Genomic DNA, 23,421 nt, shown 5'->3' on the forward strand with positions numbered 1-23,421 from the left:
GGAAGTAGTACTGCTCACTGTGCCCTACTTTGATAGATTGTTGAGCAGTATCTTACAAAGCTAAACAATTGCTCATTCTGCGATACAGCAGTTCCAACACCAGGGAGTAGCCAAGACAAATGAGTACAGGAGTCCAGCAAAGGCATACATAAAAATGTTCGTAGCAGCACCATTTCTTATAGCCAAAAAGTTCTTGCTGGACATTGTGGAGTAGCAGGGTAAACCATCCCTGGGCACTCCTGCATACCATATCAGAGTGCCTGGAAGTGAGTCCTGGCTACTCTGCTTCCAATCCATTTTCCTGTTAATGCATCCTGGGAGGCAGCAGGTGATATTTCATGTACTGGGGTCCCTGCCATCTGGCTTTGGCTTGGCCTGGCCTTAGGTGTTACAGGCATTTGGAGAGTAAACTAGCAGGTGGAAGACTCTCTCTCTCTCTCTCTCTCTCTCACACACACACACACACACACACAATGAAAATAAATAAATTTTTTTTTTTTAAATCAGAAGCAGTCTGAAAACCCATTGACATTAGAAAAGATGCATTGTAGCCACAGTCTGGAACACTATATGGCAGTAAGGGAAAACTCATTCCCACTGACTTCATCTGAGAGACATAATGCTAGCTGAATGAATCCAGACACACTGAACACATGTGGTGTGATGTTGTGGGCATGAAGTTTCAGAACCTTAGAACTTGCCTGTTCCGATAGAATTAAGACCAATGGGCAGCTGGCAGAGGGTGTACCGAGGCACAGCCGCCAGCTGTCAGCCCATGGTGAGCAGAGCATGGGGCAGACATGACTCAGCGCCGTGGGGTCCCAGGAACAGCCCAGCACCTTCCGCCCAGTGCTGCTGGAGTTCCCCGTCTGCTAAGCAGCAGCTTAGATAAGAAGCATCAACCTGTGAACTGGTTAGGTAGAAATAGCCTAACCAATCAGTGGTGGGATTCCTAATATGATACCACAAGCAGCCAGGATCATCCTTAGAATCAGAAGCAAGAAGAAACACAGTGGCGCAAGATCATAACTTGTCAAAAACAGCAACCAGGGCTGGTGTTGTGGTGCAGCTGGTTAAACCACTGCCTGTGACACCGACACCAGCACCGCATATGCACACTGGTTGGAGTCCTAGCTCTCCACTTCCAATCAAGCTCCCTGCTAATGTGTCTGGGAGAGCAGCAGAAGATGGCCCAGGTGCTTGTTTCCCTGACACCCATGTGGGAGAACTGGATGGAGTTCCTGGCTTCTGGCTTTGGCCTGGCCTAGCTCCAACCCATGCAGCCATTCGGTTAGAGAGCCAGTGGATTTAAGATTCTCTTTCTCTCTTTGTCTTCTTCTCTCTTTCTCTCTCTCTCTTCCTCTCTCTCTGTAACTCTGCTGGTTCACTCTTCAAATGGCTATAATGGCCAGGGATGGACCAGGCTGAAGCCAGGAGCCAGGAGTCTCTACCAGGTCTTCCACATGGGTGCAGGGGCCCGAGCACTTAGGCCATCTTCCACTGCTTTCCCAGGCACATTTGTAGGGAGCTGGACTGGAAGCAGAACAACCAAGACTCATATGGGATGCATTGCAAGCAGTGGCTTACCCTGCTGAGCCACAACACTGGGCGCTACCACATACCTTTTGAAACAAGGTGGTGGTAATAAGTGGGAGAGAAGAATGTTTCTTACTTTGAGTTTTCTTATTGCACTGATGACTTTAGCAGGACTGTTCTACTTGGTCTTTGTGGAAGGAACAATCCATAGAGCTGTACCAGCACCACAGCCTCTGCTACAGCCTGCTCTTGTAGATCACCACACCTGTGTGTATATCCTTCCACCTTTGGATTTGCACGGGGAATAAGCTCTTTGGGCTCTTTGGGTACAACAAGAGCCAATGTGGTATGTAGATTAATCTGTCTTGGGCGTCCATCTCTGTAAGTCCATCCACACGGAAGTACTGGAGACCCATTCATATGCAGGAAGGTGTTTTGATATCCTTCTTTTAGGTTCCACCTATGAAAGGTTTAAGCTGTAGATGCTTTCTTTGTTGGGCTCTTGTTCTGCCCTTGTGTTTTGCAGGTTTGGACAGAAGAAGCATTTTTTTTTTTTAAGATTTATTATTTAATTGAAATATTTACACAGAGAAAGGAGAGGCAGAGAGAGAGAGAGAGAGAGAGAGAGAGAGAGAGGTCTTCCATCCGATGGTTCACTCCCCAGCTGAGTGCAATGGCTTCGGAGCTGCGCCGATCTGAAGCCAGGAGCCAGGAGCCAGGAGCTTCTTCCGGGTCTCCCACATGGGTGCAGGGGACCAAGGACTTGGGTCATCTTCAACTGCTTTCCCAGGGCAGAGCAGAGAGCTGGATGGGAAGTGGAGCAGCTGGGTCTCGAACCGGTGTCCATATGGGATGCCAGCACTTCAGGCCTGGGCATTAACCCACTGTGCCACAGCATTGGCCTCATAAGAGGAAGCATTTTCATCAACTGTCTTGTTGAAGATGCACACTCCCAAGCATCATTTGATAATCACTTCATGTCTCATTCATCTCCAAGTTAGTCATCTGTAATTTTGTTTGTTTAACTTCAAGGTCTTTGGTAAACTCACATGTTAGAGAAGACTGAAAAAAATTCCAAAGGAACTATGGTAGCCTAATTGTAGGGAAATGCATTTGAATTGGCATGATATAAAAACTACAATAAAATGGAAAATTCATGTACTTAAAATTTCGTGTGCTTATAAAAATTCTTGAGTTTGTAAAATTACCTTCATGTCTTTGGCATCAAATGTTTATATTAATAAGAGGGGAGGGCCAGTGCTGTGGTGTGGTGAGTAAAGCCGCCACCTGCAGTGCCAGAATCCCATATGGGCCCCCATTTGAGTCCCAGTTGCTCCACCTCCATTCCAGCTCCCTGCTAATGCACCTGGGAAAGCAGCAGGAAGATGGCCCAAGTGCTTGGGCCGCTGTACTTATGCAGGAGCTCTTGGCTCCTGGCTTCAGATGGGCTCAGCTCTGGTCCTTGCAGCCTTTTGGGGAGTGAACCAGTGGATGGAAGATATCTCCCTGTCTCTACCTTTGCCTCTCTGTAACTCTGACTTTCAAATAAATAAATAAAATCTTTTTAAAAAATGAGAGGAGGGTGGGAAAAGAAAAAAGTCATAATAATAAAATAATCTTTTTAAAAATTTTTTTATTTGACAGGTAGAGTTATAGACAGAGAGAGAGAGAGAGAGAGAGAGAGAGAGAGAGAAGTCTTCCTTCCATTGGTTCACTCCCCAAATGGCCGCTACAGCCAGAGCTGTGCTGATCCGAAGCCAGGAGCCAGGTGCTTTCTCCTGGTCTCCCATGCAGGTGCAGGGGCCCAAGCACTTGGGCCATCCTCCACTGCCTTCCCGGACCACAGCAGAGAGCTGGACTGGAAGAGAAGCTACCGGGACTAGAACCTGGCACCCATATGGGATGCTGGCGCCACAGGTGGAGGATTAAGCAAGTGAGCCATGACGCCAGCCCCTAATAAAATAATCTTGATGCTTTCTCATAAAAGAAGAATTAGGAATAATGAAAAAAGAAAAAAGAAGAATTACCTCTGAGGGGTTGAGGGTGGGAAGAGGTGTTGGTTAGGAAGGCATATAGAGGAGTCTCTGAGGGCTGGGGAAAATCAGATCATTTTCTGGGCAAGGATTCTGGATGTGTGAGGGTACTTGTAAAAGTTCATAGAAATGTAATTAAGTTTGGTGCAATGGATTTTGAAATCTGCATGCATGGGGCCTTCAAAAAGATTTTGGAGAATTTAACATTGTGAAAAAAGCTACGCATGGATTTCAAAATTTTTTATTTAATTAAAAAAAACTTTTTGAGAGAGCCCCCATCTACTAGCTCACACCCCGGGTGCCTGGAATGGGCCAGGGCTGGGCTGGGGTTGAAGCTGGGAGCCAGGAACTCAATCCAGGCTTCCACCCAGTTATCTCTGCTGCCTCCCAGGGTCTGCCTTAGCAGAGAGCTGGAGTCAAGAGCGAGAGGTGGGTCTCTAACCCAGGCATTCTGATTAGGGGCATCCTAATCCATGCCTCAACCACTAGGCCAATCCTCACTCCCTGGATTTTGATTTTATTTTTTTGGACCAAAGTAAACAGATTTAAATTGCATTTTTCATGAGCTTTTTGAAGTACCTTTGTATGCAAATATAAAATTGTATTGAGTTGTACACTTTATGTATGTTTTACCTCAAATTTTTTTTAAATGGAGCAAATAAACCTAAACTGAGATACCATTTTTCATCTGTCGGGTTGGCCGAAATCCCAAAGTTTGAAAACAGTGTTGTTAAAATTTTGGGGAATTAGTCATAGCCATGCATTTCTGGCAGATGCACAAGTTGGTAAGTCCCATATGGGGGCAATTTGGAATAGATATAAAAGTTATAGATGTGTTTTATATCTTTTGACTCAGCAATACCACTTTAGGGTTTTTTTTTCTTGCAGATACACTGTGTGGAACATGATATAGATAAGAGATTACATATTTGGTGTAGGTATGAGATGAAATATTGTATATAATATTAGACTGAACACACATAAATGTCCTTCAGGCAGGCTACTAGCTCGTGGCATAGCCATAAAATTAATATTATCTGTCTACCAAGATAATAAGGCTCTTTCCAAACTGATATGGAAAGAGTTCCAAGGTATATTGTTCTTGCTTTAAATTGTATTTATTTATGGGGCTGGCACTGTGATGTGGTGGGTAAAGCTGCCTGCGGCACCAACATCCCACATGGCCACCAGTTTGAGTCCCGGCTGCTCCATTTCTGATCCAGCTCCCTAATAATGGACTGGAAAAGCAGGGGAAGATGGTCCAGGTGCTTGGGCTCCTGCACTCACATGGGAGACCCAGAGGAAGCTCCAGCCTCCTGCATTCGGATTGCCTAGCTCCGGCTGTTGCAGCTGTCTTGGGAGTGAGCCAACAGATAGAAGATATCTCTCTTTGTTTCTCTCTCTAGCTCTGCTTTTCAAATACATGCATCTTTTTAAAAATGTATTCATTTATTTTAAAGGCAGAGGTACAGAGAGGCAGAAGCAGATAGAGAATGAGGTTTTCCATCTGCTGGTTCACTCCCCAAATGGCCACAACGGCTGGAGATGCTCCAATCCGAAGCCAGGAGTCAGGAGCTTCCTCTAGGTCTCCCACACAAGTAAGTGCAGGAGACCAAGGGCTTGGGCCATCTTCTACTGCTTTCCCATGCCACAGCAGAGAGCTGGATTGGACGTGGAGCAGCCCAGACTCATATGGGACTCATATGGGATGCCAGCACTGTAGGCAACAGCTCTATCTGCTATGCCACAGCACCAGCCCCTGACCCATCAAATTATATAAACTTTAGGTGACATAAAACTGGGCTCTTCCCTGGCTGGGGTCAGCTGGAGAGAGACTCGGAAAAGATGGCGAACCTTCTAGTGGCCTTTCTGGATAGAAATACTGTGTTCTTTGTGCCATAACCCTCTGTCCCCCATAGCTTGTATAGAGTCTTTAGTGAGCAGACATTTTTCACTTCAAAATTGAATAGAGATCAAGGTGAATGTGACTTGGATTAACAGCCACAATTTTAAAGACCTGTGGAGGTAGTGGGAAGGGTTGTATGTGCGGCCACAAGTCCCAGAGACACCTGGCCAATTTTGCTCCATGCATGGAGGCCGGCTGTCCAAGGGATGTTGACAAATTAGGGAAAACCCATGGGAACTCAGCTAGAATGGTAAAGAGTTCGGAGTCAGGTCTTAGAGAAATCTCTCGAGAAACTAGTGATACCATATTGCCGGGACTCCAACATTGAAGAAAAAAAGGCAGGCACTGTTGTTGGAACAGAGCGTGCACAGTTCAGGACAGTCTACTGTCCTAGTCGGCATTTGGGGAGTGAAATAGCAAAAGGGAGCTCTGTCTCTCTGCCTCTCAGAAAGGGGGGGAAGGAGTCCCTGAAAGTTTCCCATAGAACACTGATGACTACAGATACTTCACAGAGGATTTCAGCCCCGTTGTGCAACTGGACTGCATAATCTCTACTTTTTCCTAACTCAGACTTTTGGATCTTACCAGTGCTTGTTCCTGAGGGGTCCAATCAGAGGTTACATTTTGTTTCCACTTGCTCTCTGGATGCCACAAACTCACTGCATCTGGCATTATGGTTTGCATAATGTAGATTGTATAATACTAACACTTACCTAGTTCTTGCCACTTGCCAGTCAGAGTTCCAAGCATGGAATCAGAAGAATCAACTCATGTAATCTTCCAAAATAACCCTCATGAGGTAGATCTTATTATGATCATTCCAGGGTTGTCAAACAGCAAGGTGAAGGTGAAGACAAGTTCACTATTTTGCCCCAAATCACATGGGTTATGTATGGCAGAGCTGGGATCTGAACCCAGGCATGCTGGCTCCAGAGTCCAGTGTCTGTCTGTCTGTTTCTCTCTTTCAAGATTTATTTATTTGCAAGGCAGATTTACAGACAGAGGGAGAGATAGAGAGAGAGATCTTCCCTCTGCTGTTTCACTCCCCAAATGGCTGCAACGCCCAGGGTTGGGCCAGGCTGAAGCCAGGAGCCAGGAGCTTCTTCTGGGTCTCCCACGGGGATGCAGGGGCCCAAGCACTTGGGCCATCTTTCACTGTTTTCCCAGGCCATCAGCAGGGAGCTGCATCAGAAGTGGAGCAGCCGGGACTCAAACCAGTGCTCGTATGGCATGCCGGCGCCACAGGAGGGGGCTTAACCTACTATGCCACAATGCCAGCCCCAAGAGTCCAGCCTCTTAATCAATAGGACACACCTGTCACTTGATAGAGGTGTGTAATTTTCCAGTTGTAAGCACTGAGATCAACATGGTATTTCGGCCTAACTTCTGCCAACTGGGAATTCAGTGGGATGAAACAAAACAAGCTGACCATACAACAGCAAAAGTATGACATATGTAGTCCACATCTGGAAGCCAAAGGCAGGCGGCAATACTGGCACAGCTGCCTCAGGTCTAGAAGGGGTGCTGGTGATGAATGCACACACTTGATCATGGAGTCTTTGCTTTGGAAAGACTCTTTTTTTTTTTTTTTTTTTTTTTTTTTTTGACAGGCAGAGTGGACAGTGAGAGAGAGACACAGAGAGAAAGGTCTTCCTTTGCCGTTGGTTCACCCTCCAATGGCCGCCACGGCCAGTGCGCTGCGGCCAGCGCACCGCGCTGATCCGATGGCAGGAGCCAGGAGCCAGGAGCCAGGTGCTTTTCCTGGTCTCCCATGGGGTGCAGGGCCCAAGCACCTGGGCCATCCTCCACTGCACTCCCTGGCCACAGCAGAGAGCTGGCCTGGAAGAGGGGCAACCGGGACAGAATCTGGCGCCCCAACCGGGACTAGAACCCGGTGTGCCGGCGCCACTAGGCGGAGGATTAGCCTAGTGAGCCGCGGCGCTGGCCTGGAAAGACTCTTAAAGAGCAACCAGCCTCTCCACTTGCTTGTTGGCACCAATGCACGCCGTATGGAAGCGGGTGGGATGCTTCCCTATCTGGACCTCTTCACTGCTCCCCTAACCTTGAGTCTGAGTTGTAGTCAAGTGGGTGCCTGCCCCCCAGCCTTTTCCTGGTAGAATGGGTCTGGGAGCAGGTTCAGGGCAGGGATCCCTCCTGCAGGGCCTTCTTGCTTCTGCTTGTGCAACACCAAATTCATCAGTGTCCTGGCCCTACATCTTGGTGGTAAACATCTCGCCTGGGATCTCATTTGCATTCCAACCCAATGAGATTAAATCTTCCTGGACAGCATTAGTTAATTTTTTTAAACAGCTAACTAATTTTTTGTTGGATTTTTATAGCTCCTGCAATGTAATTAATAAATGACGTTCAGGCAGCAAAACTGGCCTCTGCTGCTAATTAGCTCTGCCCTGAAAGGTATAAATCATTTTTAAAAATTATTATTACTAAATGTACTGCTTATGATAAGTAAATTATCCAAGCTCTTTGACGTAGAGAAAACCAGGGGTGGGGGTGGGGGAGGGATGTTTGCCTGCAGCTGGCAGCTCTCCTTTCTCCAGGCCCTGGCCTTGTGGGGCTGGTTGGACTGAGGTTCCCTCTGCACAGTCGCCAACTGGGTCCTCCTACCCCCAGCTGGACTTTAGTTTGTTAAGATTTATGTGAAAGGCAGGGTGATAGAGAAGGGGAGAGATCTCCCATCCGCTGGTTGCCTCCCCAGATGCCTGCAACAGCCAGAACTGGGCCAGGCCAAAGTCAAGAGCCAGGAACTCTATCTAGGTTTCCCACGTGGGTGGCAGGATCCCAAGTACTTGCACCATCATCTGTTGCCTCTTAGGTGCACTAGCAGGAAGCAGAAAGGGAAGTGGCAGGGACCAAAACCAGGGTTGGCTATGGGATGCATTAGTCCCAAGTCGGGGGGTGGCTGGACCAGCATTGCCACAGCTCCAGCAGGGGGCTGGCAGGGGCTGGGGACTACACAGCTGGACTTTAGCTGGGCCGCTCCTCCTCCAGCCCAGCTGCCCTCTCAGCTGCCAGGGGTGTCACGTGGGCCGATGAGCTCATGTGTGTGAAGGCCTCTGTCAACTGCAAGGCACCACTGAATGCCAATTATTACTGCTGTTATTCTTATCATCCTCCAGGGAAACCCTGTGCCCTCCGAGGCACCACCCCCGCGGGCGGAGGTTCCTCGCAGCCCCTGCTTAGGGGGAGAGGTGTTAGGGCTACCTCCGCCCCTCCCCTCTATAATGGCTTTCCCAGTTCTTCCTGGCTTCGGGGGGCCTTCCTCGGGAAGGAAATCTCCTCCGTTCCAGTGAAAGTTCTCCACCAAGCAGCTTCAAACCATCGACTCCTTGGGCCTCTGCTCACGCGCACAGGCCGACCGTCCCCTCCCAGTGCCCGCCGTGGAGCCAGGCTGCCCCGGAAGGATCTGACCCGCAGTTTCCGACCATTGTCTCGCTCACTCGCCAGGGTTCCTCGGTCATCCAACTCCCCACCCACTTCCCTGCCTAACCACACCGCCTCCCCTCCCCAAACCCAAGTCCCTCAGGACCTGCCAGCTCCCCGCCCCATCCAGCTGCGTGGGTCCCACCGTTCTGGGAGGTGTGCAAGCCAACATGGCCACCGGGGCCCACCAGGAAGTTGAGTGTGCTGCGGTTACCAGGGCAACCATTTTTCCCTTCAGCCCTTGCGGCTGTTTTCATTCCCAGCCCGTGCTGGGGAGAAAGACTTGACCACGCAGGCGCCTGCTCCCAATAAATCAATTGAGACTGGGGCCAAAAAAGGGCGGGTAGGGAGCATACAGCTTCCGGAAGAGGAGTGAGCACGATGCAGCCCTTCTTCTCCGGCCAGCCACCACTGGGGCGTCAGGGAGCAGGGCCTTGTCACCTGCACCTCCAGCTCCGGGAACCCACCCCTACCTCCAGGCCCACTTGGCCTGGACTCCAGGAAGAGGCCTGAGGAGGTCAGCCAAGGGGCCTGTCTGCACTTGATGGATAGCCCTGAAGAAATGTCTGGCACTTGCCTTCCCCATGGGGGAGGTGAAGCTGCAGCCACCTCTCCCCCGCATTCCTGCCTGCCTGCCCAGGAAAGGGGTGGGATGGGTGGCTGAGCAGCTGGAGCAGGGCCCCGGGCCCAGCTAGGCAGCACTTAACCTGCTCTCGCTCACGTCTGCACTGACATGTAGGATGGAAGGGCAGGGGACAGTCCCCGAAGCTCCACCTTGTTAGTAAGGAATCCTTAGGCTCCTGCACCCCTCACCAGGCTCTTCCTGTGCTAGCTGTAGTATTCCTATCTCATACCAGCCAGTGGGTAAGATGGCAGGTCCCAAGGTGTGGTCACAGATCCAGGAGACCCCAAGGCTTTCAGGGGACAGATGAGGTCAAAGGACTTTCAATAATAGCGATCTACCTTTGTGAAGTGTTGACATTTGCATCAGAACTGCAGAAACAAAACAATGGGGGCAAAAGCGCTGGTGCCTTGACATAAATCAAGACAGTGGCACCAGACTGGTCATTATGTTCCTCACTCCCACGCTTTGCAAAGGCCAATTTCTCTTTGGAATGTCCCAGATACAGCAGTGCAAGATTATTACTGTGTAATGGGTTTATTATTATCTTAATGAGTTAATAAATAATAAGGATTGAATTTTAACACAGCTAACGTTGGTAGCTAGAGCTCACATACACAACCCTCTCTTTGAGGCCCTGGATGACTGGGTCCTTATGCTGAAACCGTCCAGCCCGTCTGGGCACTTCCTAGGCTGTTACAAGGTCTCCTCAAAGCTCCAGAGCCTGCACTCCCAGCTCGAGGTGGAGGGCGGACGACCTGGTAATTCTCTCCAAGAAGACACTCTCATGGGAGCCAAGGCCTTCATGGTCTCTGCTCACAGCAGAAGCAGGGCCCACAGACCCACAGCCCCCTTCTCCCGTTCTGCAGTGTCCATTGTGGGGTGCGGGGGACAGGGAAGGGAGCAGTGGGTATTTGGGGTTCGTGTGGGCTAAATCAGAAATGGATTCCCCACCCCTTGATTCACCTAGAAGGGTCTCTTTTCATTTCCTCCCCCCAGGGTGGTCCTTTCCCCTCCCAGGCTGGGGGAGGTGACACGGGGAGGGGAGGAGGGCCAGGAATCCATAGCCCAGCCTGGGCCGAGGAGGGTGAGGAGGAAGTGCATGTGTCCACATGGGTGCCAGGAGTGCGACTGTGAGCTCCCAGCTCTCCCGCACCAGTCCCCTCTGAGAGTCCTCTCTGAGGTCGTATCTGATGTGTCCGCCGGGGTCAGCACACCTGAGCTGTTCAGACCACTTCTCCGATCCCTGGGCAATGGTGGAGCTGCTGGGGGTGAGGCTGAGGCTTGGCGCCTCTGTCACCCCGGCACGGGGCAGGGAGGTGTGGAGGACAGGAGGGCAGGAGGGCAGGAGGGCAGGAGGTCAGCCTCGGGTGCTGCTCCCCCGCTCCCCTAGGAGCCAGTAGGTCCGAACCTTGCCTTTGCCCTGGAGGGAGAAATAAGAGGATGCTGGGGTGGGGACGGCAAGCGAGGCCCAGGCGGGAGTGATGTTACCCACTCTGGGGCCTCCAGGGGTGCTGGGGCAGGGGCTTCATTCCCTACCTTCATTTCTACATCCCCTCGAAGCTCCAGCTCGAAACCCTCAAACTCCTCGAGGACAGCCTTGGTCTCGGAAGACAAGTGGATCTTCAGGGCTAGGGAGCACGGAGCGGGAAGGTGAGGGGTGTGGAGACGGGAGCAGGGGCTGTGGGGTCAACAGATGTTCTCCCTCCCTCCCTTGGCCCAGGAAGCCTTCTAAACTCAAAGAAGTACAGCTCCTCCATGTCGTGTGTGTGCCCACAACAGCGTCTCCTTCACAACTCTACAGGTGCATCGTTTGCCTCCTTCAATTAAATTAAAATTAGGTATACGTAGGGCCAGCATTGTAGCGAACTGGGTTAGTCCACTGCCTGCAATGCTGACATCTCTTGAGAATGAATTCAAGTTCAGGCTGCTCCCTTTACCATCCAGCTCCCTGCTAATGCACCTAGGAAAGCAGAAGAAGATGGTTCAAGTGCTTGGGCCCCTGCCACCCAGGTGGGAGACCTGGATGGAGTTCCAGGCTCCTGACTCCGGCTTCCTCCTAATGCACACCTTGGAAGGCAGCAGGTGATGGCTCAAGTAGTTGGGTCCCTGCTACCCACACAGGATTCCTGGACTGAGTTCCTGGCTCCTGGCTCCATCCCTGGCCCAGCCCCAGCCACGTAGGCATTGGTGTGGAGGGAACCAGTGGATGGGAGTGCTCTCTCTGCACCTCTCAAATAAATAAAAGATAAAGTAAAAACAAAAACCGCCAAAAGCAACTGAAACCGTCTGGTGTCCTGTGTTGCCAGCATTGTTTGGGCTCTGTGTTTTGTATTTTCACACCCCACCCTGTCTGCGAGACACCCATCTGTGTGTGCAAAGGCGGTATACAGCCCCTTATTGTAAAAGAGGCTTAGCATGAGGTGATTTTGCCCGGAAGTAAGCTGACCTAAGTGGTCTGAGCACGCTGGAGGCGGGGCCGGCTGTGATGCTCACTCAGGTGTTATTAAAGACCCTTTGACTTGCCCCATATCCCACTTATGACACAACCCCGCGGTGAGCCTGCGAGTATCCATCCTCGCTGTGAGACGGGAACTTGGAAGGAGACGAGGCTGGAGCAGAACAGGCAGGGGCTGCTGCTCGCTGGCTTTCCCCTGGCCGCCTGCCCTCCCCCGCTCTCTCTGGGAGGGCACTGTACCTTCCCCGTTAGACTCCATTCTTGAGGCCGTGTTGACCGTATCCCCAAAGAGACAGTAGCGGGGCATCTTCAGCCCTACCACGCCGGCACACACAGGTCCTGGGAGGAGCAAGGGAGGAAGTGGGGCCTGTCGATGAGCGTGTTAAAGGAGATGGGTGGATGCTCCAGGAGAGGCAGGGGGTGGGATATGAGGTCCCGGATCTGCACAGCTCCAGCCCTTGCAATCCTGCCCCTAACGCCAGGGGCCTCACCTGTGTGGATGCCGATGCGCAAGCGCAGCTGCTCCTGAGGCCGGTGGCGGATGCGGAAGGAGCGCACGGCGTCCAGCAGCGCCAGCGCCATGCGGGCCACCTCGCGGGCGTGGAGCCGCCCATTCCGCACTGGGAGCCCTGACACCACCATGTAGGCATCTCCGATGGTCTCCACCTGTGCGGGCAGCAGAGCCAGCGCTCTCTTCCCTGTGCCTACGGCCACACCGCACACACCATCTGCCTGCACCGTGCTCACCCTCCAGCCTGCACTGTTTCCTGGGTCTCCCTGTGCCGCTGTCTGCCCATGTCCCGGGTCTCTTCTCCTAAGACCCCACGTTATTCTGCCTTCCTTGCACCTTCTCTGACCTTGTCTGTCTGTCCCTCCCCCTCCTCACTCACACCCTCACCTTGTACACATCGAAGTTGTCAATGACAGCATCAAAGCAAGTGTACAGGTCATTGAGCAGGGTCACCACCTGGAAGGGAAGAGACGCCGGTCGGGAGTGAGGGGACCCCCCCACTCACCCACCCACCCTGGAGGTCTGGAGGGAAAAGCAGGTGAGGAGGGGCATGGAGATGCGAAGCCAAGCCCACCGGCCTGGTTTGACGCCTGTGGCTGAGCTATGTCTTACCTGCATGGGCGTGCTCTCCGCCGACAGGGCTGTGAACCCCACAATGTCACTGAAGTAGATGGTGACGCTGTCAAAGGCCTCAGCCTGGACTGTCTCCCCGCGCTTCAACTGCTCAGCCACGGAGCTGCGGTGTGAGGGCAGGTGCGGGGTCAGGGAGCGAGGTGGGGCCCCGGGACGGGGTGCGTGCACGTGCGCACGTGGGGGGGGGGGTGTCAGACACAGGGACTCACTGCGGCAGAATCTGGTAGAGCAGCGCCTCGGCCTTGCGCTTCTCCTCCAGGTAGGCCTGGGTGCGCTCCTCCACCAGCTCCTCCAGGTTGTTGGCGTACTGTTCCATGCGCGAGAGCAGGTTGTCCAGGATGTTGCTGCTGTTCTCCCTGGGGGGCGGGGGCGGTGAGAGAGGAGCTGCACCCCCCAGAGCTCCCCCACCCAGGTTTAATGTCAGCCCACACAGCTGCAGCAGCGGTTGGCGGCAGGGGTCCCTGGGGAGGGCCAGGGTCTGGAACACAGCAGGATGCGGAGAGCAGGGGAAAGGGTAGGAAGAAAGTTCTGTTCATGTCTGAGGCCCCAGGGTCACACGTGAAGCCTCAGGACACATCAGTAGTTGGTCTTTGTTGGACTTAAGTGCATTAGTAAGAGATAGAGGCAGTGGAGAGGGATGGAGGGAGGGGCACGCAGGCAGCGGAGGGGTGTGTCTGGAACTGAGCCCCAGTGGGCACCATGGGAAGGGGAGTGCATGAGGCTGGGCTGGGAGCTGCTTCGGAGGCCCAGGAGATGTGGCCCGTTTCCTCTGCACGCCACTGCAAAGTCTGGTGGCCAGTGTGTCAGGTGGGTGGAGGAGTGGGGTTTGAGTGGCAGGGCGCTGTGGGGACAGCTGGCCATGCAGTAGGTGTGAGAGGGTTGCCAGGCTGTGGTGGGCTGCAGCGGGCTATGCAGGGGGGAGCTGTGAGTGGGCTCTTTCTGCCCGGTGGCAGGGGGTGGAGGGGAAGTGGAAGTGTGGGATGCACGGCGGCTACCAGTGGCGACCTGTTAAACTTGCGTAGTGTCAGGCGGATCTGCTGGAAGGGTGGCCGCTCCTGGGGGTCCTCGGCCCAGCACCGCTGCATGAGCTGCCCCAGCTCCTCCATGTGGCTCTGCAGGGCCAGGGAGGGCCGGAATGGGGGCTGCTCACCCCGGGTCACACGCTCGATGATCTCTGTATCGTGGGGGAGGGGGCGGCTGAGGGGTGGGGTCCGCCAAGGGTCCAGTGACAGACTGGGGGCAGCCAGCTGGGTCAGGGCAAAGGTGGAGGAGCTGGGCAGGGGACTGGGCACTGGAGGCAGTGGAAGGAAGGTCTGGGGCCGCTTCCAGGGGTCCGTCTCCCTGAGGCTGGGGTTAGTCGAGACCACGGAGGGAACAGTGGAAAGCATGGTCCTCTCACCTTTGGGGCTGAGGTCCAGACCCTCCACGTGGAAGACCCCACTCCGCAGGGCAATCTCTTGAAGGATGATCCCGAAGCTGTAGATGTCACCGGCCTGGGAGCCGCGGGCGGGGGGTGACGCCATTCGCAGCAGCTCGGGCGCTGTCCACAGCTTTTCTGTGGGTCAGAGGTCAGGAGTCACAGAGGGGCAAAGGGGAGAAACAAGAAGCACGTGGCTGGGGCTGATCTGGAGCCATGGCATGGAGAGCTGGAAGAGGCCTCCTCCTTTCCCTAGGGAACAAAGGAAGCCTGCAGTCGGGTGTGGCACGCCCAAGCCCCGCCGCCCTGCTGGGCTGTGCAGGAGTCGAGAGTCGGGGCTCACTGGCGTAGATGGTGTGTCCTTGCTCCGGCTCTGGGTCCCTGAAGCTCTCCAGCCCGTAGTCGGTGATCTTGAGCACAAAGCGCCCGTCTACCACACAGTTGGATGACTTGAGGTTCCCATGGGAGCAGATGGCCCCGTTGTGAAGGAACAGCATCCCCTGGGAGGGGCAGAGGTGTGGGCACGGGTGGGGCCGACACAGTGGCAGAGGAGCAGCCACCTGCCCGCCTCCCCCGGGGGGCCCTCGGGCCTACCTTGACAATGTCATTGGTGAGCGAGTAGCGGAACATCCAGTCCAGGGTGATGCTCTCGTTCTCGAGGATGTCCTGCTGGGCAGCGGGAGTCAGACTGTGCCCTGCAAGCCCCCTGGGAGCAGGAGGAGGGTGCAGGGGGCCTATGGTGAAAGCTGGTACGCTAGGACGCTTTGGAATTACGCCAGTGCCAGCGCCCTCCCCTACTCCTGTTTTACAACTGGGGCTGGTGGGGGTCAGAAGGAGGGAGGGGCTTGCCCCTCAGGCCCAGAGCCAGGGCTTAGGACCCAGGTTTCTTGACACCCGACATCCCTCTCACCTGCAGGCTCCCACGAGGACAGTACTCTGTGAGGATACAGATGTTGGGGGGATCGGTGCAGGCACCCACAAACCTGGTCAGGTGTTCGTTCTGCACATCCCGCATCTGCCGGGTGGGGGCAGCATCAGGGGCCTGACAGGGACCCTCACTCTGTTCATTTTCTGCAGAGCCCTCTCCCAGAATCCGCTGCCCACGCCCTTCTGAAGCGTCCACCCTGCAGGGGTCTCACATACGGCCCTTCTCCCCCGCCCCAGGATCCCCCTGAGCTCCACACTTTCAACCTCTGTGCCCCCCCAACCGGGGGGCGGTCCCCAGGCCACAGCCTCACTCCCCCACATTACATGCTTCAGTTCAAACAGGACTTTGCGTGTCAGCTCAATGCGTTTCCGGTTCACACGTTTCACGGCCACGAGGTTGCCCTGGGCCAGGAACGGAGACGGTCACTGTGCAGAGCCTGGTCCAGTGCCCCTGGAACACCAGTTGCCCACCCTGCACCCAGGACCCTCCCGCAGCCCTCCGCCAGAGCACGCCCCTGCCCCAGGCCTGAGGACCAGGTGCTTCCCTGGGCCCACCTTATAATAGGCTGTCTTGGCAAAGATTTGGAACTGGCCCTCTGTGGTTAGCAAGGATCCGTAGTTGGAGCCTCTCTGAGGAGATGGAGAGCAGAAGGGGAGGTCAGCCCGGCGCCCGGCCTGAGCTCTGGACTTCAGCTCCCCCCATAATCCTCGCTGGACCCTCTCTGCTGTGGCCTGGGAAAGCAGCAGAAGATGGCCCAAGCCCATGGGCCCCTGCACCCATGTGGGAGACCCAGAAGAAGCTCCTGGCTCCTGGCTTCGGATTGGCACAGTTGCGGCCATTGCAGTCATCTGGGGAGTGAACCAGCAGATGGAAGACCACTGTCTGTCTTTCTGTCTGTCTATGTCTCTGCCTCTCTGTAACTCTGCCTTTCAAACAAATAAATATTTTTTAAAAAGTTTTATTTTTGAGCCAGTGTGATGCTGCAGTGAGTTAAGCCACTGCTTGCAACACGGCTGGCATCCCACACAGGAGCGAGAGTTTGCGTCCTGGCTGCTCTCCTTCGGATCCAGCTTTCTGTTAACGCACCTGGGAAGGCAGTGGGCAACGGTCTGAGCACCTGGGCCCCTGCCACCCTTGTGGGACACCAGGATGGGTTTCCTGGCTCCTGGCTTTGGTCCAGCCCAGCCATGGCTGTTGCAACCATTTGGGAAGTGAATCAGTGGATGGAAGATCTCTCCCTCTCTCTCTGTTGCTCTGCCTTTAAACTAAACAAGTAAGTCTTTCCAAAGAAAAGTTTTTTAGGGCTGGCACTGTGGCATAGCAAGATAAGCCATGGCCTGTAATGCTAGCATCCCGTATCAGTGCACTGGCTCAAGTCCCGGCTGCTCTGCTTCTGATCCAGCTCCCTCTAATGTGCCTGGGAAAGCAGAGGAAGATGGCCCAAGTGCCTGGGCTTGTGCTCAGGGAGACCCAAATGAAGCTCCAGGCTCCTGGCTTCAGCCTGGACCAGCTCCAGCTGTTGAGGCCATTTAGGGAAAGAACCAGTGGATCAAGTTCCATCTTTCTCTATGTCATTCTTTATTTTTTCTCTGTGTCATTCTCCCCTTCAAGTAAATAAATAAATATTTATAAAAAGTCTTATTTTATTTTCAACTTGACACATAAAGCATATGTATCATGGGGTGCAATGCGATGTCCTGATATCCTCTGACCTTCGAAAGAGCCCCTCCAGGGGAGACTCTGCAGCTCCCATCATCTCCTAAGTGTCTCAGCAGGAGTACGACTCACTCAGGGTCTCACAGCAGGTCACGGTGCAGCTGGACTGGAACCTGCTCTCTACCGCCCCCTCAGGCACGGCTCCTGGTACCCAGCTTTCCTCCATCACCTTCCCAACACCCCCAAACACCAGTGAGCTCACCCCGCTCAGGGTCAGTCTGCTGCCTGTGCTCCGGAGGTGCCGCTCCAGGCTGCTCGGCTGCAGGTCCTCCCAGCGCACCCGCCACAGCTCGGAGGCCAGCTCCTTCTCCAGCTGCATTTTCCTGGGGCATGAAGCCTGCGTGTGAGCCCCGAGCCCGGGTGGGGGCGCTCAGCAGCCCCTCCTCAGTGCCAGGGGACCCTGAGCAATGGATGGAGGAATCCTACCCCCTGGGCTGGGGCATCAGGAGACCTGGGTGAAACCTGCCTCGATGGGGGGTCTTGAGGTACTTAGCTCAGTGTCCTGGCTTGGAAACTGAGGGCCTTAACTACTGTAAGAGTGAACGAAACCTGGTGGGTGGGGGTGCCAGGCGCCGGGCGCACGCTCCAGGCGCACACTCCACAGACACTGATCCGCCCGCCCTCCTGGCTTTCCCGTTCGGTAGCCTCCCTTGTCTCTCCACCTTAGCCTCCACTGGAAGGCAGGAGCGGGGGCTCATCCAACTCTGCTGTGCTCTGCGTTCAGCACCTGGGACACAGCTAGCCTCGTCATCCCTCATCGACTACCACGGGCCACCTCCCACCTGGCCGGCGGTGGGAGCAGCAAGGGAACCCAGTGCCCAGGCCTGAGCCCAAGGTCCTGTGATGCCATTTCCCTACTTCTCTGCTCCTTCTTGGCCTCCCAGCCCCCAGCCCACCCTGGCCTCTCCTAACCCTGTCCCCTTTCTCCTCCTTTTCTTTCCTCTGCATCCTGAGGCTGCTGAGTCTCTTCTCCCCATCTTACCAGGCTTTCCCTCTGGGTCCCTGCTACCTCCTCTGTGATTGGTTCTCCAAGTCTCTCTCTCTCTCACATACACACACACACACACCATTCACCCCACCTCCGCCCCGGCCACAGCTCACCTGTATATGAAAAAGGAGACGATGAGAATGCTGAGCAGGGAGATACTGCCCACCACAGCCAGCACCTCCAGGGTGGAAAAGTGGTCTGCAGGAGAGAGGCCGCGTTGCAGCAGGAGAGGTGTGGGTTAGACTGCAGGAGGCAGAAGCTTCTAACAGACAGTGAGGATGAAGGGAAGAGAAAGGCAGGAGCAGTCTTTCCCTGGGAAGCAGTGTGGGAGAGGAGCCCTGCTGGGACTTCCTTTGGGGAAAGGGTGCAGTGCCTCTGGATTGGCTCCGGATCAGAGGCCGGAAGACAAGGAAGGGCCAGTCACCTTGGTTGCAGGCTGGGTCCTCGTTGTCAAAGCCGCATTTGGGGATGTCGGGAGGAGGGTACCCCAGGGGCCAGTACAGTTTGCGCCCTGACACGGCCAGCAGCTCTTGGGAAGTTCCGTTGTAGTTCAGAGCAACCTACAGGGCAGCAGGAGTGGTGGGTGGGCAGCGGCCTGGGCTCAGGGCCCCTGTCTAGTGTAACAGTCTTGCCTCCTGCCTACCCCTTCTCTGTTTCCAGGGCCTGTAGCTGGGTGGTCAACATTTACCCAGCCCCCACTGTGACTGGATACAAGGAGACCTCCTACCCATGCCCAGGGCATTAATGTATAAGGATCTGAAAACTCCTCCAGGGGTTGATAAAGGAAATGCCATACAGAACCCCAGCCCTACACTAGGAGTTTATGATCTTGGTTGCAGCACACAGAAAACAGGAAAAAGGTCCCTCCTCCAGGAAGCCTTCCCTGGATGATCTGCTCCTTGGTGCCTCGATCCCTTCTTGTTCATGGCACGCCTAGAGCTGGGTAATGTGCATTCCTCGTGGCCCCTCGAGGGAGTGGGTCCTGCCTACCACAGGGCCGTGCTGTGCTCCCTCTTCAGACACGAGCTTCACTCAGGGCGATGCCCGGAAATCCTCTCAGCCTGGAGCTGGGTCCTTTTATCCAGGGCTTCTGAGTGTCCAGGTATGGAGGGTAACCGGATAAACACCCACGGGGGCCAGCATTGTGGTGCAACATGTTGAGCCGTCACCTGCGACACCTATATCCCATATGGGCACTGGGTTCAAGTCCCAGCTGCTCTGTTTCCTATCCAGCTCCCTCCCTGCTAATGGCCTGGGAAAGCAGCTGAAAATAGCCCATGTACTTGGACACCCACAACCCACGTGGGAGACCTGGATGGAGTTCCTGGCTCAGCGCTTCAACCTGGTGCAGCTGCAGCCAATGTGGCCATTTGGGGAGTGAACCAGGGATGGAAGATTCTCATTCTCTCTCTCTCTCTCTCTCTCTCTCCCTCCCTCCGTCTCTCCCTCTCTCCCTCTGTAACTCTTTCAAATACATAAACAAATCTTTAAAAAATGAAACAAAACCAATACCCTGGCAGGGCTGGAGATGGGGCAGGGGCGATGACACTCCACCTTCGCCCCGTCTGCTGGGCACACACACTTACCTGGAAGGCCCCAGTCTCAGGGTCCATGTCCCAAAGGGAGAAATCAGTGTCCCGATCTCCATTGCTGTCCATTTTCAGGTATCCCATCACACCTGTGGGCACAGGGGCTGACGGCTGTGCTCCGAGGGGATGGAAGTTCTGGGGTGCCCTACTTCGTCTCTCCAACCCCCATCTTCTGGGACAAGGAACGGCCGCACTGGGGCACTTGGCAGGACTGTCTAGGGGAAGGAGAGGCTGAAGGAAGCTGTGGAGGTCCCTTCCAGAAGGGGGAAGAGAGTGGGGAGCACCTGTGCTGCTGGCCTCCAGCTGGGGCACCCGGGACTTAGCCCCCTGGGCAGTCCATTCCAGCCTCCTCCGGGCCCTGACCTTGGAAGCTTCGGTTCCACATCCGCTGCGTGATGTCCTCCCCATCGGTGACAGTTCCCCCCTGTGCCAGAGTCTCAGCCACTGCCTGGAGGTAGAGAAGGAGCCCATCGTGGAAGGACGCTGGAATGATGTTCACCTGCAGAGACAAGCAGGGTTCGGCTGGGTGCGACGTATGCAGGGCACAAAGCAGGTGCTGAGGGGGAGACAGTGAGGGCTTGGAAGGGCTTGGGAGGAAATGACACCCCCACATCACAGAGATTTACTTACTTAAAAAGATGCCACTGCTCTCTGAATCCTGCCAGGCAGCTAGGCTGAACTTGCCACCCAGCCCTTCCATCACCAAGAGCGACACAGGGGCAACGGGAAGGGAGGAGGGGGACTCGGGGATGCAGAATGCCGAGGGAACGGGACTGGGACTGACAGAGGGCCATGGAGTGGGGGCTGATGGTCCCCGACCCCCTCCTACCAGGCCATCCTCCACGGTGAAGTTGAACTGCTCCAGGGCCAAGTGTTTCAGCTGCGTCAGGAATTCCAAATACTCAGGATTATCTGGCTCTTTATACGTAATGATCTTGGCAGCCTGAGGAAGGGGTCAGAGGAGAAAGGAGAGTTTAGAGCTGACTCCAGGTCCCCCCCAGTACTCTGAGGCCCTAAGCTGCTGCGTTCTGCTTAGCTCACGGTCAACCTGGGCTCTATGGGTGCCTGCCCCTGGGCACGGCATCTGGCCAGATGGCCTCTCCATGTCCTGGCTGGTCTAGAGGACTCGAACGCCCTCCCACCTCGAGCCTGGCTCCTATCGCTTTGTGCTGGCCTGGGAGCTTTCTGCTCCACTTGCCCAGCCCTCTGCCCTCAGTTAGACCGGACACTCACCTGAAAGGCCTGCTGGGCACTGACGTCCCGCCCATCCCCTCTCTCCCAGGGCCTGCGGGCAGCAGGGGCCCCGGCACCTTGCAGGCTCTGCCCAAAGATATCCAGGTGGAAGAAAACATAGTCTTCCCCGCTCAGGCCGGCGTCCAGGGCCAGCAGCATCAGAGTTCGGAAGGCGTCTGGCGAGCTGCAGATGTAGATGACTGGAAGGCAGGGAGTCAGAGAGAGAGAGAGAGAGAGAGAAGCCTGGGTCCCGGGCAGAGAGGCCCAAGGGAGAGCAAGGGCCGGGGTCAGACGTGGGCATGACCGAGCTCAGCAGTGCACAGGGGAGAACCGAGGGAGGGGAGGGAGGAGGAGGAAGGAGCAAAGATAGGGAGAGGGGTTGACCCGAGAGAGGTGGGGCAGGCAGGGCCTAGGGCTGGGGGAGGGAGAGAGGCCAGGAGAGCCCTGGTGCTTGGGAGAAGGTGGAGGAGGGGAGAAGGCTGTGGGGAGGAGAGACAATGGGGGAGAAGGAGTCACCCGACACCCGAAGCGCTCCTAGGTGGTCTGGGCATTGTCTGGCCCCCCTTAACCCCTGCAGGGAGCTGGGGGAGCCAGAGGGCAGGAACCCCAATGGGGGTTCAGGGGTGGAAAGAGACCAGGGAGACCCAGACAGGGGAAAGCAACGCAGCCAGGAGCAGTAAGGGGGGTGGGGAGAGGTCGAAGAGCAGACCCTGGGCCGGGCAGCGCGGCAGAAGGAGGGCGGCTCTCACCTCGGCCTTTGCTCCGCACTGTCCGCAGCAGCAGCGTGTAGTGGTCGCGGTCGCCCTCGGCGAACTCCATGTGGTCTACTGTGATGTTGAGGCGGTCGCGGACCCGCACGTACAGCCCCTCCACCACAAAGAAGCAGGGCTGGTCATCGCCCGGGCGATAGGCGTAGAGTACGAGCGCCCGGCTCTCCCAGCCCAGCCGTCGGTGCAGCGCCGCCACGAAGTCGCCCAGTTTGGCGTGGCTTGGCCCGGAGCGGGTGGTCAGCGCGTACTCGTCCTTGGAGCCGAAGCCCAGCGCCGGGGCGCCGGCCGTCAGCAGCGGCACCCGCCAGTGCGCGGTGAAGCGCCCTACCGGGGCGGCGGCGTACACGCAGCCCGGGCCGAGGAACACGGCGGGCTTGTGCTCCCACTTGAGGTCCACAGCGGCCAGCGGCGCGGCGGTGTCGGAGCAGGCGCCCAGTGCGTTCTCACTGCTGCCCAACACCGTGCGCACCGTCCAGCCGGGCAGCGCGTCCCGCCGCGCCTGCACGCGGGCCAGGGCCAGCTCCACGGCCGGCCCCACGCGCGCCCAAGACCACGGGTACGAGGTGTTGGCCAGCGGCAGCACCACGGCCACGGTCAGGTTTCGCGCGTGGCTGCCCCGGAGCAGCAGCAGCAGGAACAGGAGCAGGCACTGGCGAGCGCCGGTGGAGTGCTGCGGACCGGGCATGGCCTCAGCGGGCACCGCCGCGGGCGAGCGCTCCCACCATGGCCTCTTCGGTTCTCTCCGGGTCAGCGGCGCGTTCCGGGCATCAGGCGCGCCCGTGAGGGAAGGAACTGGACCGGGGCACGCTGCCCCCTGCAGATGCGACGGTCACGGCCGAACTGTCCCGGGGACTGAGCGCGCGGCGGAGGGGAACATGGAGGGGGCCGCGGAGCAGGTGGGCGCCAGGAGCAAGCCGGCTGGGCCAACAGGACCCAAGAGCGAGCGGGAGAGCGAGAGAGCGAGAGAGCGAAAGAGGCGTGCGCGGGAGGAAGGGGAGCGCTCGTGGGCGTGCGTGAGCGCCCGCCCGAGGGAGTGCGCCAGAGGGGCGTCCGGCCGGCCCACGTCTCCGGCCACCCGGGGGGGACCGGCGAGGACCCAAGCCAAGCTGCGAACCCTCCCTCCCGCCGCTTCCCCTCCCAGGCTCCGTGACCAGAGAGCCAAGCCTGATCTTTAACTCCTTCCTCCCCACTCCCAGCCCGCGCGCTGCCCGCGTGCCGGCTGCGCCGCGTCTCGCTCCCGGGCGCAGCTGCACCACCGAGGGCACCCCCGCCGGGCCGGCCGCGAGAACGGAGCGGAATAGGCGTGGAAGCAGCCCGGGGCGGCTGGCGAGCCACCTTGTCCCTGCCCTCCTACCTGGTTCCCTGTGGGGGAAGGGGTTGGGATCTCTGCTGGGGGAGGGGGGGTGTGGCGGGAAGGTGACGGGTGTCTGGACGAGGCGTTAGGAGCAGAGTACGAGCCGCGTGCTCGCCGCCCCGTCGGTCTGTGGTTCTCCTCGAGGTGCGGATTAGCCGGGAAGGACCGGGCGGGAGGGCACAGTTAACTGCAGTTCCCTAGGGACTGTAGGAAGCGGGCCGAGCCGGTGGATGGCCGCGGCCAGGAGTGACTTCTGGGGTGTGTTTGTTTTCACGGGATGAGGATT

At 56.1% G+C, this 23,421-nt stretch overlaps 2 protein-coding genes across 2 annotated transcripts in view; one reads left to right on the forward strand and one right to left on the reverse strand.

Annotated features, from left to right (window-relative positions):
- S100A3 (S100 calcium binding protein A3) overlaps positions 1–23,421 on the forward strand; it is a 166,256-nt gene that overhangs the window by 33,456 nt on the left and 109,379 nt on the right. The gene's annotated exons all lie outside the window — the stretch shown is intronic.
- Positions 10,060–22,808, reverse strand: NPR1 (natriuretic peptide receptor 1). Its single transcript, XM_002715497.5, has 22 exons — positions 21,761–22,808; positions 21,012–21,211; positions 20,608–20,721; positions 20,142–20,277; positions 19,776–19,867; positions 18,614–18,749; positions 18,303–18,387; positions 17,404–17,524; positions 16,040–16,114; positions 15,809–15,886; positions 15,468–15,572; positions 15,152–15,223; positions 14,901–15,057; positions 14,540–14,695; positions 14,146–14,314; positions 13,350–13,496; positions 13,120–13,243; positions 12,895–12,963; positions 12,488–12,662; positions 12,237–12,335; positions 11,078–11,169; positions 10,060–10,961 (listed from the first exon to the last, which is right to left on the reverse strand). The coding sequence occupies exons 1-22, from the start codon at positions 22,464–22,466 to the stop codon at positions 10,899–10,901; spliced, it is 3,171 nt and encodes a 1,056-aa protein (XP_002715543.1). The 5' UTR covers positions 22,467–22,808; the 3' UTR covers positions 10,060–10,898.

Source organism: Oryctolagus cuniculus, chromosome 7, assembly GCF_964237555.1.
Source record: "Oryctolagus cuniculus chromosome 7, mOryCun1.1, whole genome shotgun sequence".
Classification (NCBI taxonomy): Eukaryota; Metazoa; Chordata; class Mammalia; order Lagomorpha; family Leporidae; genus Oryctolagus; species Oryctolagus cuniculus.